Source organism: Osmerus eperlanus, chromosome 11 (genome assembly GCF_963692335.1).
Source record: "Osmerus eperlanus chromosome 11, fOsmEpe2.1, whole genome shotgun sequence".
NCBI classification, from domain to species: domain Eukaryota; kingdom Metazoa; phylum Chordata; class Actinopteri; order Osmeriformes; family Osmeridae; genus Osmerus; species Osmerus eperlanus.
The window spans coordinates 10,696,534-10,711,670 of NC_085028.1; the positions used below are offsets into that span (position 1 = coordinate 10,696,534).

General features: G+C 44.9%; 1 protein-coding gene across 12 annotated transcripts in view; it reads right to left on the reverse strand.

Annotated features, from left to right (window-relative positions):
- Window positions 1–15,137, reverse strand: part of myo18ab (myosin XVIIIA b) — an 84,025-nt gene that overhangs the window by 32,567 nt on the left and 36,321 nt on the right. For all 12 annotated transcript variants that reach the window (XM_062473827.1, XM_062473826.1, XM_062473828.1 and 9 more), the window contains 16 exons: window positions 14,039–14,215; window positions 12,802–13,012; window positions 11,495–11,637; window positions 11,179–11,279; window positions 10,675–10,738; window positions 9,926–10,070; window positions 7,035–7,208; window positions 6,712–6,802; window positions 6,246–6,438; window positions 5,785–5,871; window positions 3,762–3,903; window positions 3,484–3,643; window positions 2,897–3,083; window positions 2,180–2,387; window positions 1,876–1,985; window positions 603–668 (listed from right to left, as the gene is read on the reverse strand). In XM_062473827.1, the coding sequence (XP_062329811.1) occupies window positions 603–668; window positions 1,876–1,985; window positions 2,180–2,387; window positions 2,897–3,083; window positions 3,484–3,643; window positions 3,762–3,903; window positions 5,785–5,871; window positions 6,246–6,438; window positions 6,712–6,802; window positions 7,035–7,208; window positions 9,926–10,070; window positions 10,675–10,738; window positions 11,179–11,279; window positions 11,495–11,637; window positions 12,802–13,012; window positions 14,039–14,215 (2,259 nt within the window). The remainder of the gene's footprint in view (window positions 1–602; window positions 669–1,875; window positions 1,986–2,179; window positions 2,388–2,896; window positions 3,084–3,483; window positions 3,644–3,761; window positions 3,904–5,784; window positions 5,872–6,245; window positions 6,439–6,711; window positions 6,803–7,034; window positions 7,209–9,925; window positions 10,071–10,674; window positions 10,739–11,178; window positions 11,280–11,494; window positions 11,638–12,801; window positions 13,013–14,038; window positions 14,216–15,137) is intronic.

The window sequence follows — 15,137 nt, forward strand, 5'->3', positions numbered from 1 at the left end:
ACCCCCCCCTCTCATGGTTAAAGGTGAAAAGGTTTGAGGCTCACTAGGTGATTGGTGTCTTATCGAAGGTTATCGGGGTGCAATTACACGTAAAGCCCGCAAACAAAAGCCAGACGTCGTCTGCCAAAATCAATCGCCAGGGCGACAGGGAGGAAAACAAAGAGTGTGTGTGTGTGAGGGGATTTGGGGAGGTGCCTAATTGTCGGCTTTGTTGAGATAGAAACCCTGACTGCCAAGGAGCCACCAGTAGCTACGTGCCAGCGCCGCGTGGCAGATACGACTTTGTGTGTGTGTGGGGCATGCTGGGTAAACAGCTGTCCCAGACAGAGCAAGTGACAACAAGGTGTCTGGTTGACTAAATGCAGGCAATGACGTTTGGGGAAAGGGGATTTAAAGAGCGTAAACTGAAAACAAAGCTTAAGACATGCAACTTGTCTTTCACCAGCATTTTTTTGGAATAAGGCAACATTTGAGGGCAAGTCAAATTTGAGTCAATAACTATGACTTTCTTTCTTTTCATAGTACTCACACACGTATACATTAGTAATAGGGTAAAATTCTATGTTGGGGTGTGTGTGTGTGTGTGTGTGTGTTGTACTCACTCTGCTAAGGCCCATGTGGAAACTACTTTTCTCCAGTTCCAGTGATTCCAACAGCTCCTCCACAGCCTAAAAAAAGAAGGTAAATAAACAAGATACAGATGCAAACCACTCAAAAACTGTATGCTGCAAAGAACAACCCTCTCAAGCATTGTCTGTCAAGGCCGAAACAGTTCAACTACGTCAATAAGCTTCCTTCACTTACATCAGCTACTGCAGCCCAGGGATGTCAGAATCCAATAGGACAGCTAAAGAAAGTAGAGCTACCCCAAGGCACACAGTATATCAGCAATCAGAACGTAGCACTTTCAAGCTAGTAGCTACCCTCCACCCTGCCGTCAGCTTAGTCTAAATGTAGACTATGCATCAATACACTTGAGGTAACCTCAAAGTTTCACCAAATAAAAGTTCTGGCAAGGCTGGTGTCTCATAGGGACAGAGCAGAACACAGCTCAGTGTATTTTAAGGGGTTCAGACTGAAAGGCTCTCAGCGGGTGTACAGGGCCTCGCAGGTAAACAGGCTCAGCGGAGGATGAAGGCTTAAAGGCCACCTCCTGTGCTAAGAGAAAGTGACAGGACCAACTGAGAGAAGCGGCTTTGTTTGAAGTCTGCCTAGCACACACACACACACAAAAAAGAAAAAGAAGATGCTTCGAACACGCTGAAACAGTAGGAGAAGAGATCCTTTCTGCCTCCCTCTCTTTTGCCTTTCACCTCTCACTTAACTACCACTTTCTCTCTCATTCCATCCCTTCATTACTCTTTTCATCCCCAGAGAACAAGTCGCATTTTCATCTATTAATTACTTGAGTAAGGTTAGAGAGGAAATGTGCAATACCGAGTGTCCAAGGCAATATTTATCTCCATATTTAACAGCACACACTGGTCTGTCCATAGTGATACCTATTCCCATTTAGGGTATACCGTGTACTGCCTACATTATATATGCATAACATTGATTAATTACACGCAAGGGTTGTTCCTAAACTGTTAAACCAGATTCACTGAAGATGAAGAGATAGAGAAAAACAGGGGAGGAAAGGGAGAGTGTCAAATAGAGAAAGAGTGAGGAGGAGGGAGGAGGGCTCTCTTCACTGCATGTAATTAATCAGAACAGCGGCCGTATGCTGCCAGCCCGTGTAATCATAATTAATTACACACCACAGCGGCTTTTGGAGGGGGAGGGTGGGGGAGGACACTTTCCTATGCCTTGTTTTATGCGTGTGGGGGGGGGGGGGGGATGTATGCTGAGGAAAGGGAACGCCTCGACACTCACCCTCTTCTCGTCCATGACAATGTAGTTGCGGCCGTGCTTCTTGGTCAGGTGGGGCGCCAGCACGTCGAAGCGCCGGCGAAACTCTGAGAAGACCATGTGATCAGGGTAACCTTGATAGAAGGAGACAGGGGTTACAATGAGATCATACGGACATACGCCAAGATGCAAACATGCGTACATTACGACAATACGTTATTTTCAAGCTTGCAGGTTCGGAACGATTCCCTTGGTGATTACTCTGCTGACGGGGCGGTCAAAATGGCCGGTCCCTCAAGTGTTTTTTGAAAGCATCTGTAGCGCTCACCTTGTCTGTAGATGCGCAGGGCGTCGAGCAGCTTGGAACCACGAAGCTGAGCCCGGAGGAGGCCCACGTCCAGCTGCATGAGGCCCGAGTCGCAGCTCTCGCTGTGGGCCACCCTGGGCTCGCCGGCCAGCCCCACTGCCTCCACCTTGGGAAGCAGGCAGTGGACAAAGTGGACCCTGGACCGCCGCACAGTGTCAATCAGAGCGTCCTAGGGAGCAGCATTGAAAGGGTAAGGGAAAGCACACTCCAACACATTATTATTATTGTTGGCCCTGCACATGCTGATATGAAGGTCCACTTAACTCACTGACTAATCATAAGGCTTCATGCTGGAACTGACGAGTCATCTGCAGTTTGTCTTCCCTTCTCCCCACCATCCATCAATCCATTTGCTCCCTCTTTTTATCTTTCCTTCTCTCCTCTCCACTTACTCCATCCTCTCCCGCCTCCCTCCTTCTTTACTTCCTCCCTACTCTCTCCTCCCCCAAGTCTCTTGGGGTTCTTCCCATTGGGATTATTTGCTTTGTATGCTTCATGTTTTGACTACCTGCAATGTTTTGGGGCTATCTCGTTGTTATGATCAGTGACCTATGCACTTTTGTAAAGCTTTCTCTTGGAAGTCGCTTTGGATAAAAGCGTTTTGGATAAAAAAAATGAATAAATGTAAGTCTCCTACTCCCTCACTCCCCCTTCCCTCCTCTTCCACCCTCCACTCACCACTTGCAACTTGATCTGAATGCAGAGGTTCTTCTTCTTGACAGCGGCCATGCCCGTGGTGAAGGTCTTCCTCATGCTAGTGGCGCGACGCAGTGCCAGTTGGGAGCCCCCCTCCAGCCCTGCGATGGAGCCTGACAGCACAGTGGCCCCCCCGCCACGACCCACGAACAGGCCGCTGATGTTCTTCCTTTTGTGTGGGAGGGGGGCAGATAGAGGAGAAATACGTTCAGAGAAGAGTACAAGAGGATTCAAGAATTGGATGTCATGCTATACTTAAATTGCATTTCTGAGAGCCCAGCATGCCAGTTTTTCTGACTATTTAGTTCCCTGCTGCCTTCATCAAAGAACAACGATGTATCTTTGAAATGAAGTATCTTGATGAACCTGAATCCTCCAAATCAATAAATAGAACCATACAGAGCTACAGCTCAATCATACAATATAGAAGTGTACTGTCAAAAGCTTAGCTTTCGAACTCTTGTTTTCACAAGGTTCTGAGAGTTAGTCCAAAGATCGCAAAGGGAATGTGAATGCAAAGTGAAGTAACTAGACGCGAGAAACGAGAACATTTGTAAAAAACGTCTTACTTCTGGGAGTCTTGCAGGAGAGTGGCAGCGTTCTGGGAGGCAGGGTTCTGCTTGGCGTGGCTCAACCAGCCTTGCGCGTCGTACTCCACCCAGTCCGTCCCGTGGCTGTGGCCCAGCAGGAAGTGATGCGGCTTCTCGCTCTTCAGGAGCAGAGTGTGTCCTGCAGAAAGACACAAGAAGATCAAATCCTCCCTGTTGACGTTCAGGGTTATGCTCGGGGCCACGGCTTAGCCGGTGGCGCGGTGTGTGGGCAGCGCCCGCTGAGCCTCCTGTCTCACCCTTGTTGTCTCCCTGCGTGGGGCCGTAGTAGCTGAAGAGTCTCTCCAGCAGGGTGTCTTCTGTGCCCCCGGGCTGCACAGCCTCCTCCTCCATCAGCCAGAGCAGCCCCCGCGCCTCATCTGTGCGGGCCAGGGTCCGCACCTGGTAACCCCCAAACACACACAGTGTTGAGGCCTTGCAAACGGTATTTCTCTCATCCATGTACACACACTAATGAAGAGAGGCAGTGGCAGCCAGACATTCAAAAACAGGGTGAGCCGCAAACAATCAAACATACACACGCCAGATAACATGTAGCACGGTAAAAATGTCTGCCACGATTGAACGGCTGAAGTGGCACACCTGCCTCAATACTCGGCTAGGCATTACTGACTTAAATGACTACTTCACCTTCGTAACCGGGCCATTTTTGAATTAAGAAGCAATGAAAATAGAAACATTTCCCTTTTAACCTTCAGCTTCCACATTAACGTGCTAGAATTAACGTTTGCTCCTGGGCAGGCTGGCCTTTCTAAACCGTATACTCTGACTGTCTGCTTAGGTAGTGAATGGGGTAATTAGCACCAATGGAAGCGTGGCCCTGTTGCTCTTAAATCACTTTGCGGTTTGGGGTGGAAGGACTTAAATAAAGAGTATTTGATCAACAAACAACTGTCTACATATTGAAGGCCTTTTGCCATGGTAGCAGTGGAGGACATTCAGTATTGTGTTGCTTCTTTCCGTAGAAGTCAACTAATTAAGTGCTGCTGAAATGTCAGGTTTAACTGAAGATCTTTCAAAGAGATATTTCTTATTCAAATCCAAAAGAGACTGCTCATTGCTTCCTGTATTTCCAAAACACAGTAGCAGACGAAGGGTGAACGACCCCAAGTTATTACTTGTGTTGACTACTCCGGCACAGTACATCTGGGATGTGTAAGTTGTTCTTTTAAGATCGATCCACCTCTGCAGGTTCTGTTCCCGGCATGCCGACGACTCACTAGTTTTGTTTGTTGGATTTTTTTGGGTTGGCAGAGTTAAAAGCTATGTGGCCCGCTTGAATACACCCACACCCACATATATTATACATTGACACACACACATGGACAGACACACAAGCATACTGTACACAGCTACATAAAAGCACAGTTACATACACATGTGCGCACTGCAACACAAATTAAATGTATCCTTGCCTGTTCAATCAATTCTTACACAACCCCATTCACATTCAGTTTGAATCTAATACTTGTTAATGCCACTTTCTCGGGCCAATACACATCAATGAAACATATTTCTGAAACGGGAGCATGCTATGCAAAAGCCTCATCTCATAAATAAACTTAATTGGATGGCTTTGCTCAACCCCGGCTCAAAAAAAAGCTTCAACAAGGGGAAATGAATCAAAACTTGACTGCAATTAATACCCCTGATGTGGGCTGAATTCCAAAACGCAAGAATTGGCAGAATTAACACAACGACAAATGACACCAATCAAAAAGCTAAGTAACTTGGCAGGAGGTAACGGGCATGACACGGCTTACAAAGAGTAATTTGTCGGCCTGTGTCACGAGTTGACTCAATTTAAAGGGGAGCCTCATAAGTGGGTTGAGGGTGAAGATATTCAATAACCGGTTCTGAACGTGTACAGTAATGTCAAACTGTCCTCCTGATAGGAAATATGCTATATGACAGACATACTGAGAGGACAACAAGTGTGAGACAGAACACATGGGTTTGTAACTGGCTTGGGATTTTGTGTGAAGCACAGCTCTTCCATCATCAAAGCATGCACAGAATACAACAACCTTTGTCATTCTTCAGGTAGGTGTAATCAATGCTAAACTCATCTTTAGGCAACCTAGTGTGTTCTACGTGTCCCTGATTCATGTCCATCAAAAAATAAATGTCTGTTACGTCACAATGAGTACGCTGATAAGAAAGAATTGCGAGGGGCAGAGGTCACACTTGCAACCCAATTCAGATTTAACACACTCATACACAGGTAAACACACACACGCTCAGATTAGAGCTTCTCCTTACCAGGGTTTGGGTGGAGGCTTGGTCAATAGCAGCTACAGACAGTGAGGTACTGGACTCTATGTCATCTAATGCAAGTTCTATATTCTCCTAGATGGGAACAGAGGGTTGGGTTAGTTGACTACAGTAGGATTACCGTGAGTTCTCAAAGTTATGTAAAGTGGATCAGGTTACTGTGAGGGTTGTTCTCGGGATAATTTCTTTTTTTATTCTTGAAATCACAATAGAATATGATTAAAATTATACACTGTCATCTTGATTTGCTGTACAGTGAAAATATAGTAATTTTGTAATTTAACAAAGACAGACACATTTACTGCACAGATATGTCATTATCGTCGGTTTAAAAAGAAACAGAGAGAGGAAGAAGCACTCGTCTAGTAGCTCCAAAATCAACATCATCCTAAAGCTTGGAGCTTGTTTCTCTGCGTGTGCTGTGGGCTAGTGTGTGTGGCCGTCTGCACCTCCTTGTATCTCTCCAGCTCCTGGACAAAGGTGCGCTCGTGGAACAGCGTCTGCAGCCTCTCCTGGGCGTAGTTGTGGCACAGCTCCTCAAAGGTGGCGCCTCGCTGGCGCTTGGCCACGCGGGGGTTCTGGAAGCCTGGCGTGTCCACGATGAGCAGAGAGCACAGGGAGTGCTGATTGGATTTGAGAGCTCTGGGGGTGGGTGGGAGGGGTACGGGGGAGGGGGAGGGGGGGTCACAAGGAGCAAATGAGAATGGTAACAGAAAGAAGAAGAAGAAAAAAAGATGGGTTGAGATACAAAGGGAAAAATAGGGGATGTTAAGAGATAATGAGATATGAATGAAGGAAGGGGTGAAAATAAGGGGGGCCAGAGAAGGGAGAGACTATTACAGGCAAAGCAGTGGGAGTGAAATGAACAGTGAGAAGGAGACACCGGGAGAGAGGAAGAGAGGCGAGCTGACTAACCTGTTGACGAGGGAGATGACCAGTGTAAAGAGCTCAGAGTACAGGCCTGACGCCATGGCCTCCAGACACTCCAGAGCTGTGATCTTTGGACCTGAGGGAGAAACAGAGGTCAAGGAATTACAGGGTTTGCTGTCCTCCAAAACAGATTGTCAATAGGAATTTGTGAAAATTAGGCATCATTTCATGCGGCTGTGAACTGGAAATTTTTCAATTAATCACACGCATTTCTATAACCTTTTCCAGGCTTTTAGGATTGTATTCATTTTGGTGACTTTTTTAGACTTCACCCATTCCTTGACTATTTTCCATGAACCCTTCCCTACCTGAGCTGTCTCCGCTCCCTGCATCGTCGGGCCCCTGGCGGAAGGAGGTGGACCTCTGCAGCGCCCCCTTAGCCTGGTGCTTGAAGATGGAGGAGGACAGCTCCTCCAGGGTGCAGCCCAGCAGGTAGGCTGCTTTCTGGGCCCACTCATGACGAGCAAACTGCTTGCGGCCAGCTGAGGGATGAGAGGGGACAGGGAGTAAAGCTGCTGGTCCACTGTTCCATTGTACAAAATAAGTCATGCAAAGTTTATTTTCTTAAATTAGACTGCAAATTAACTGCAACATTAAGTTACCGGCTCTCGTTGCTGACTTCGTGAAAGCATGCTTGATTCTATTGATGTTGTGGATTAAATCCATGATCATCTTAACATTTATTTTATGTAGGTCTGGAAGGCTGAGTCATAGAAGCCTATGACAAGTTCATGACATGTTATTTAACATGAACACGATCAAACTGAGTGTGTTCTTATTTTTAGAAATACAGATGCAGTCCTGGAGAAGCAGTTACACAGCTCCTTTTATTTAGTCTTTATTTGAGCAAATCTGTGTGCCAGGCCATGTTTGAGGCTGTGAGACAGATGGTAGTGTAGTCTCCACAGTTTTGGAGCTCTTTCAAAGCGAGACAATATGGCTCCTTCTAACCTCTAATCAAAGGACATGCTGAAACAAAGACAGCAAATCAGCAGTGACATTCTGGGGTCAAAGCCAATAAAAAAGGAAGTTCACTAAGACAAACAACACAAAAAGTCTTGTGTTTTTGATGTGATGGATGGGTGGGGTGGGATATTAAGGGTGATAATAAAATAGGACAACCAAACAGGTAAAAATAAACAGGCATTTTGGTTTAGCCGGGTACTTTAAAAGTGTGGAGACACGAGAGCTTTAAAGGAATAACAAAACTTTAAATCTCTCTCTCTGGTTTTATCGCAGGCAGAGGAAAGGAAAGGACAAAAAGAGGAATTGTCATGAGGCTAAAGCAAAAGAGCTCAACTGGGAGAGAGGACAGAGAAAAGAAAGAAAACAATAAAAATGCTAATGACAAGAGAACATCTGGGAAGAACGATAAAGGCATTATAGACAGAGGATGAATCAACAAAAAAAAGGACTAAAAAATACAAAGATTGGCTTCAGGTTTTTTTCTTCCATTACCTTCGTCGGCCTCTGTGTTTGAAATGGCGCAGCATGCAAACATGCGAGTAGAAAGAGGGAGTTAGAAACAATACAACTCACGTATTTCCAATTGACATTTATCACCGAGGAGCAGACATTTGTTGAAATACGATTCATGCTCTGCAAAGCACAAGCAGTAGGGCTACGTTTGCCGAGTACATGTTTAGAGAAGAATCTAGAGCATGCAGTAAGAACAGAAAGAACGGAGGGCTACTCCTGTCTAGGGATGTGTAGGGTGTTTAGGCCCAGCACAAACACTAGAGACAGATCACAAGAGCAGATAACCACAAGCCCCTCTGCCTCCTCCTTTGCACCCATCACTGAGGAGAAAATGTGTCCACATCATCCCAGACTATAGTTAAAACAAATTATTCAGTCCAAACCCTGTGCCCTTTTAGCAACTATGGAAAAGGGGCTTTCAATGTGTGAAATGAAGCGGTAGTTCTTGGACCAATCAGTTAGTTCTCCTTCCTCATCAGACAAAATGCCGTGGAGAGTGGAAGGTCAAGTCTGCCCCCTGCTGGGAAGCATGTGCTCAGAAGAGTGCGTTTCACAGTCACTTCCCCCCAAATTAGATTTCTGGGAATGTTTTCTTTACACAGCTATTATCAAGTCCTTGTGTTTGTTAAGAGCAAAACTGTATAGTTTTTCAGAAATCCGGTCTAATTATCTTTGAACCAGTCTGATGATGCACAGAGTTATGGTTTAATGGGCAAGCCAGCAAGAAGTTAAGTGATAAAGGATGGCAATGAGAAACAGAGAGAAAGATAGAGTGAGAGACACAAAGCAGTGAAACAGAGTAAGTGAACGAGCGAGACAGACCATGGAACAGAGATGGGAGCGAAACAGCCAGTGTGCAGAAAGGGTCTGATAGACGAGACATGACAACACGAAATATGTGACTGTAAGTATGTCAACTTAAAATTCCCGACCCCATTTAGAGGTTAAAGATATTTAACCTCTTAAAGCAGCCATCGGCAATGCGTACCCCCCTACCCCCTACCCTCGACACATCCCCCCTCTCTCTCTCTCTCACGCACACACACTAGTCTGAATGTAGACCCACACAACCATACACACACTCCTTTTCCATGGAGATGGGGTGATCGGCAGACAAATGATTAAAAAGATCATTACTGCCTTCATCTAGGTCTGTGACTGCGGGGGGAGGTAATATGACAAACTGTAAACTTCAACATTCGCTGGCGTCTAAATTGTCTTCTTTAAAAAATATAAATGTCCGACACTCAGGCACGCTACCCTCTTCTAAATGGAACAACTTCACAAGTGTTCCCTTCTTTGTACAAAGTGAGAAGACAGCATTTTCAGCCATGATGGATAACTTGGCAGCACACGCTTGTTTTGTTTCTTTGAACTGGATATTTAATTGCGTGATTGTATATGTGCGGCTAATGCAATTCACAACACCAGCAGGTTACGTCTCAGTATCGTTTCCTTAACCGAACGAATTTAGGAAAAATAGCACAAAAACAGTCATGCAATAAAGAAGAGAATTCCAAAAATCAAAGGATTTTTCTGAATAACCTTTCAAATCCAAACTAATAAGAATAGTACGATGTTCTTAAATGTTTTATTAAACATAGTAATTGAAGGAGCTCTGCTGTTGTTGGTAGTCTAGTCACAGACAACTAAAATAAAATACAGTAGATAGAACAGGTTTTTCTACTATATTTGGGGTCAGTCTGTGAGTGTGTGTTACCTTTAGTGGCCCCCGCAGCCCCCAGGTGATATATAGCCCCCAGAATGAGCCAGAGAGCCTTCTGCTCCTCAGCAGAAATGCCCAGCACCTTCATGGCCGCCTGCAGCTTAGTGAACTGCTGGGCAGCCTTCTGTTTATCTTCAGGCTATAGTGAGGGAGAGGGAGGGAGGGAGAGAGAAAGAGGGATATGTTACATACTATTAACATATAAACACAACTGTATGTTTACACAGTTGTTCACGCGCACACACAAAAATTCACACCAACAAAATGAGCACACAACCCAGCAGAAGCATACGGACAGGTAGACCTAGCAGAATGGGTGATCTCTCATTCAAGTGACAGGGGAGAAGCCGCAGGTGTACAAAGTCCACTGGTAGATTAAATGTGACAGGTCCATAACATAACCTGTCTGGCTAAACCACCTGCTACCTACGCGCTGGAGCAAATAAATCAGTCCACAGCGGCACGGATAAAGGACCAGTGGTGGAGGCACAAGCAGACAGAGGACTCAGCTGGATTGATGGACGAACACACACAAACAGACAAAGCTCACAACTTGGACACTAACAGAGGACACACGTACGCGTGCACACACACACACACACACGGCCGTATATAACTACAACAAAGACAGAATTCTGAAGGTTAACATGCAATATGCACACAGTAGCAAATGTTGTGTACACACCATGAAAATCCTGTTTTAAATCCCAAATCAATCTCGTGATCTTGTTGGAAGTAATTACCTTTGACTGAGGGACTATTCCAAATGCGCTGTTCTCTGCAAAGTGGTTAAAGTGCAGCTCCGTCCTGAGAGAGACAACGGAATGGTGAAACGTCATGAAATGACAGGTCGGTCTCTACGCCACAAGTTTAAAATAAGAGCAAGACAGCACAAGGCCAAACCCTGGCCTCAGACAATCACACATGCTAATTCCCTCAAACTATAACTCAATGGGCAGTTGGTACAAAATGGGAAGCTAGTCATTAGTCTTCCTTTAGAGACACATCATTTTGCAGAGCTATTTCAAAAGAACAAACCATTTTCAACATTCAAAGACATCCGTGGTCTATAAATTACCTAGTTGACAGTACATGAACATACTACTTATATTCAAAACCAAGCCCAATTCTCACAATAGACAATGCACAGGCTTCTGTTTGTTTATCGGACCAGTGTTTTGATGCTAGAAGTGGAGGAAGGGGATCTATTTGCGGCACTGTATTCCTCATTGGTAGTGCAGGCTCACCTGAGGGTGGTGTCAGCTCCAGCCATCATGTAGTAAAAGACGTTAAAGGTGGACTCTGCCTCTGGCCGCTTGGTCACTCTCAGCTTCTCCAGTAGCATGGTCTAACACAGGGAGACGCTCTGTTAGAAGGCTTTCTGTGAGTTTCAAATATTTTAAGGGGGTAATGTGTGATTGTGTCTTCGTTGAGATGAATGGGTGAGAAACTGAGGGAGTGAGTGAGTAAGTGAGTGTGAAAGAGAGAGAGCGAGAGAGAGAGAGACCACGAGTGAAAGAGAGGAAGCCAGCGAGCAAAGGATGTTTGATAGCATGGTCATACCTGGATGGAGGCGGAGGCCACCTGTCCAGCCTGGTCAAAGTCCAGAGAGACGATCTGGGAGAAGCGACTAGCGTTGGCGTTCATGGAGGTGGCACTATTCCCAAAGGCCTCCAGGAGAGTGTAGACAGCCTGCCACTTCTCCGCTGCGGCAGCAGACAGACACACAGGGGCGTTGGGTTTTAAGAAAGCTTTCCCCTTATTTGTTATAATGTGTGTAAAAGGTTTAGCGTGGAGGAGTAAGGGGGTGTTTTTAATCCAGTAAAAATTGTCAAAATAATACAAAATGTAGCCTCCCAAAGACTAAAATAAAATGCAATTTGCAATTCATTAAAATGACCCCCCTCCTAAATTCAACCAGGCACGTACTGTATCGCTACCCCCACCTTCCAAAGAAAATTCTGTTTCATTTGTAGGTCATTTATCACACCGTGGTTGTCATGGGCTTTTGCAGGTATGAATTCATGAGGAACTGCTTTAAACAGCTTTAGATCTACATCTCTTTAGATCAGCATCTCTACTGTTTAACAGTCCACTAGCTAAGTGCTGAAGTTCTCATTAGTCTATTACAGCAAGCCAGGAGCTGAGGCGCTTTGATAAGCCCTGCTAATTATCCCACTACTCCACAGGGCGTCATTAAGGGGCTCCCCTCATCCATCACACACACACACACATATACACACATGGACACCCAAGCTCAAACCTGGAATACGGAGCAGAGCTAATCAATTTTTATACACCAAACATCAGATACTGCACTTCTTACACCGAGCCAAAATTGTCCTCTCCTGGCCTGTGTCTAACTAACCAGCCAGAGACCACTAGGCTGGATGAAACACAAGCCTTCATTTTTACAATATACAGTGTTGGCCTCTGCATGGGAAATGTATGGAGCAATTTAATTCCTCACTTAATTATCCGCTAAGCAATTAGTGTTATCACTTACAAAGCAATTAAACGAATAGAAGCCACCAACGGCCATAAAGAAACACGTCAATGACTGAGCTAACCCTGTACTAAATGAATTCAATGAAGTTAAAAATGGTGATCGATCAAACTATTAATCTCTAAGGATTTAATCAATTAAATGGCATGTAATCATGAAGAATTCCTTTACACCTATCACTATGATTGTGTACTGTTTCACTTTGCTTATCAGTTTGGTCTTTCTCTGCTACTGTATAAATCACTTGGGTCCAGGTGCTATTTCAATGGATGGAACCGAAACAAAAGAATGTAAGCTTGTGAGATAACATCATTTAAAAAAAAATAATTTGCAGCGATGGACTGATATCTGCTACACGACTAACCAGAGAAAATCTTGCCGGTGCTGCCGGCGATGGACACCAGGTACTGGACCAGGTGCTGGCAGTTGGTGGTCTTGCCACTGCCACTCTTGCCCAGCAGGACGATGGACTGGTCCTGCCGCGTGGTGAGCAGATTCCTATAGGCCGACTGGGCCACAGCGTAGATGTGGGGCGCTGTATCCTCACGCCTGCAGCCCTTGAACATGTGCATCACCTGAGGAATGGTGGAGAGAGAGACCAAGAGGAAAACAGAGGCGGGGAAAAGGTGGAGAAAAAGATGAAAAATGTGTAGACAGCAAGGGACACAGGAGACAAAGGAAACAGAAAAGAAAGGAAGGATACGATTATTTTAATTACTGATAACTTAAGACATTTCAAATCTAATCTCACACTCTTGAACTCACTCACACTTTAAAATGATACAATTACAAAAAGCAGCCAAAATCTTAAATTAAGTGTAGGCCCTTCACTGTAATTCTGGTTTGGAGATCTGGCAGTTGCTGGCTTCTCAAACAATTGATTATGCAGGCCATGTCTTTCACCTTTAGACAAACCTAGAACATTAATTCTCAATTTTCTGTAGATAATCTTGTTACCAGTGTCCTCTCAATGACTTGACTCATTTGTATTTGGGTGTAAGTGTGTGTGTGTGCGTCCTGACCAGTCACAGCCCCCGATCAACTCTACTCTCTTACAGCCTTGAACAATCATTCCATTAGAAATGATGAGCAAAGTAGATATAACTGTCCATCAGGCCTCTGGGTGCTCAAACCTCTAACTCTCATTAGAGATATTGGATTTCATTGTCATTTTAATGTGCCTCAGAGAACTATCTTCTCCTTCCTTTCAGTCATCATTCTTCCTTTAATCAAGCAGTCTTTTCCTTCTTCACACAAAAGTCTAAAGAAAAGGGTTTAAGACTAAAAAATTACAAAAAGTTAATGTTAACCTCTTAACGCTAAGAGCTTCTTAGGAGCGTTCTAAGAGCGTTCTAGAGCGTTCTTAGAACGCTCTTAAGAAGCTCTTAGCGTTAAGAGCTTCTTAACGAATCTGGGAAACCCGGCCAATGTTTACAAAGTAATGCTCGTATCAACATCGAAAACCTCGGACCGTAATAGTGTTATTAGTGTGATGAAGAGAAGGTCCAACATTTGGATAGGGTTGTGTATACTTACTGATGTCCACAATGTGTAGTGGTGGGTTCATACAGTCTTTACAGTCTGCACTGCATGGTGCTCACCTTCTCAGAGTACATAGACGGGGCGCTCAGGGGGTTGATGATCACTATGTTGGGCCCGGCGTGCGTGTGGATGAGGTTGCCCCCGTAGCGCTGGCGCAGGGAGTGCATCACGCTGGCCTCGTTCAGGTACAGCAGCGAGGCCAGGTCCTCGGAGCGGTCGTACGACGGAGGGTTGGCCTGGCGGACAGGTCCAAAAGGTCCAACATTAATTTTAGTCTGGACTCGACCAGCGCACGTAAAAACTCACCCAGCAGTCAGCCCAGAATCTGCTCAATGCTCTAAAATCCTATAACAGTATATAGGATATAATGTAACATAGCATGTAACATATCTATATATTAACATATATAACATGCCACCATAGTCTACTAATATAAGGTCAATAATGAATATTAGAAGGGGCACCAAGTATTTCATAGTACTTTTATTTGACACCTTAAGGTCTTGGGAAAAAAGTTTCTTCTTAGTCCAGCCATTTGATACAGGATATCAGTTCCTAACAGATGCCCTTAAGTTAAACATCTCAAAGAGCAGTAGATGTGGGTTTTAGTATGTAGCAGAGCAACCAGGAACTCAATGCCAAGTCTTTGATGCAATTAAACCAGATGTCACTAGATTCAGGTCCAAGTTTACACTTCCTTAATCAAACAGATGCTTCAAACATTTGATTAGGCACCGACCTTGACTATGTTAATAACACAGAGCAAAGTCATCCTTTTCACTTGCCCACGAATGAAAGCTAAATGACTGTGTAGCACCGGGGGGGGGGGGGGGATTAAAGAACACATTTTTGTTTTATTTCCAGTAGAAGACATCCTTAACTCAAGGTCGTCGAACAATGATAAACAGAGTGATGGACTGTTTTTGTGGGTTGAGCCAGTAAAAAGTTAGTTTTTAAAGTCAGTTTTGTCACAATTTTGGCTAGGTTCCATTGCTGGGGGAATCAAATAATCAGTCTCCAGCCAAATCTGCACCTGTTACCCCTCTGACCTCTCGTCCAGACATGCCCCTGGGGGATCTCTACGTGACATTGGTTGGCCATCTGTGGCTGCTCGACAGTTCTGTTCATGATGAGACAGTCTAACTGACAGGTGCAGGA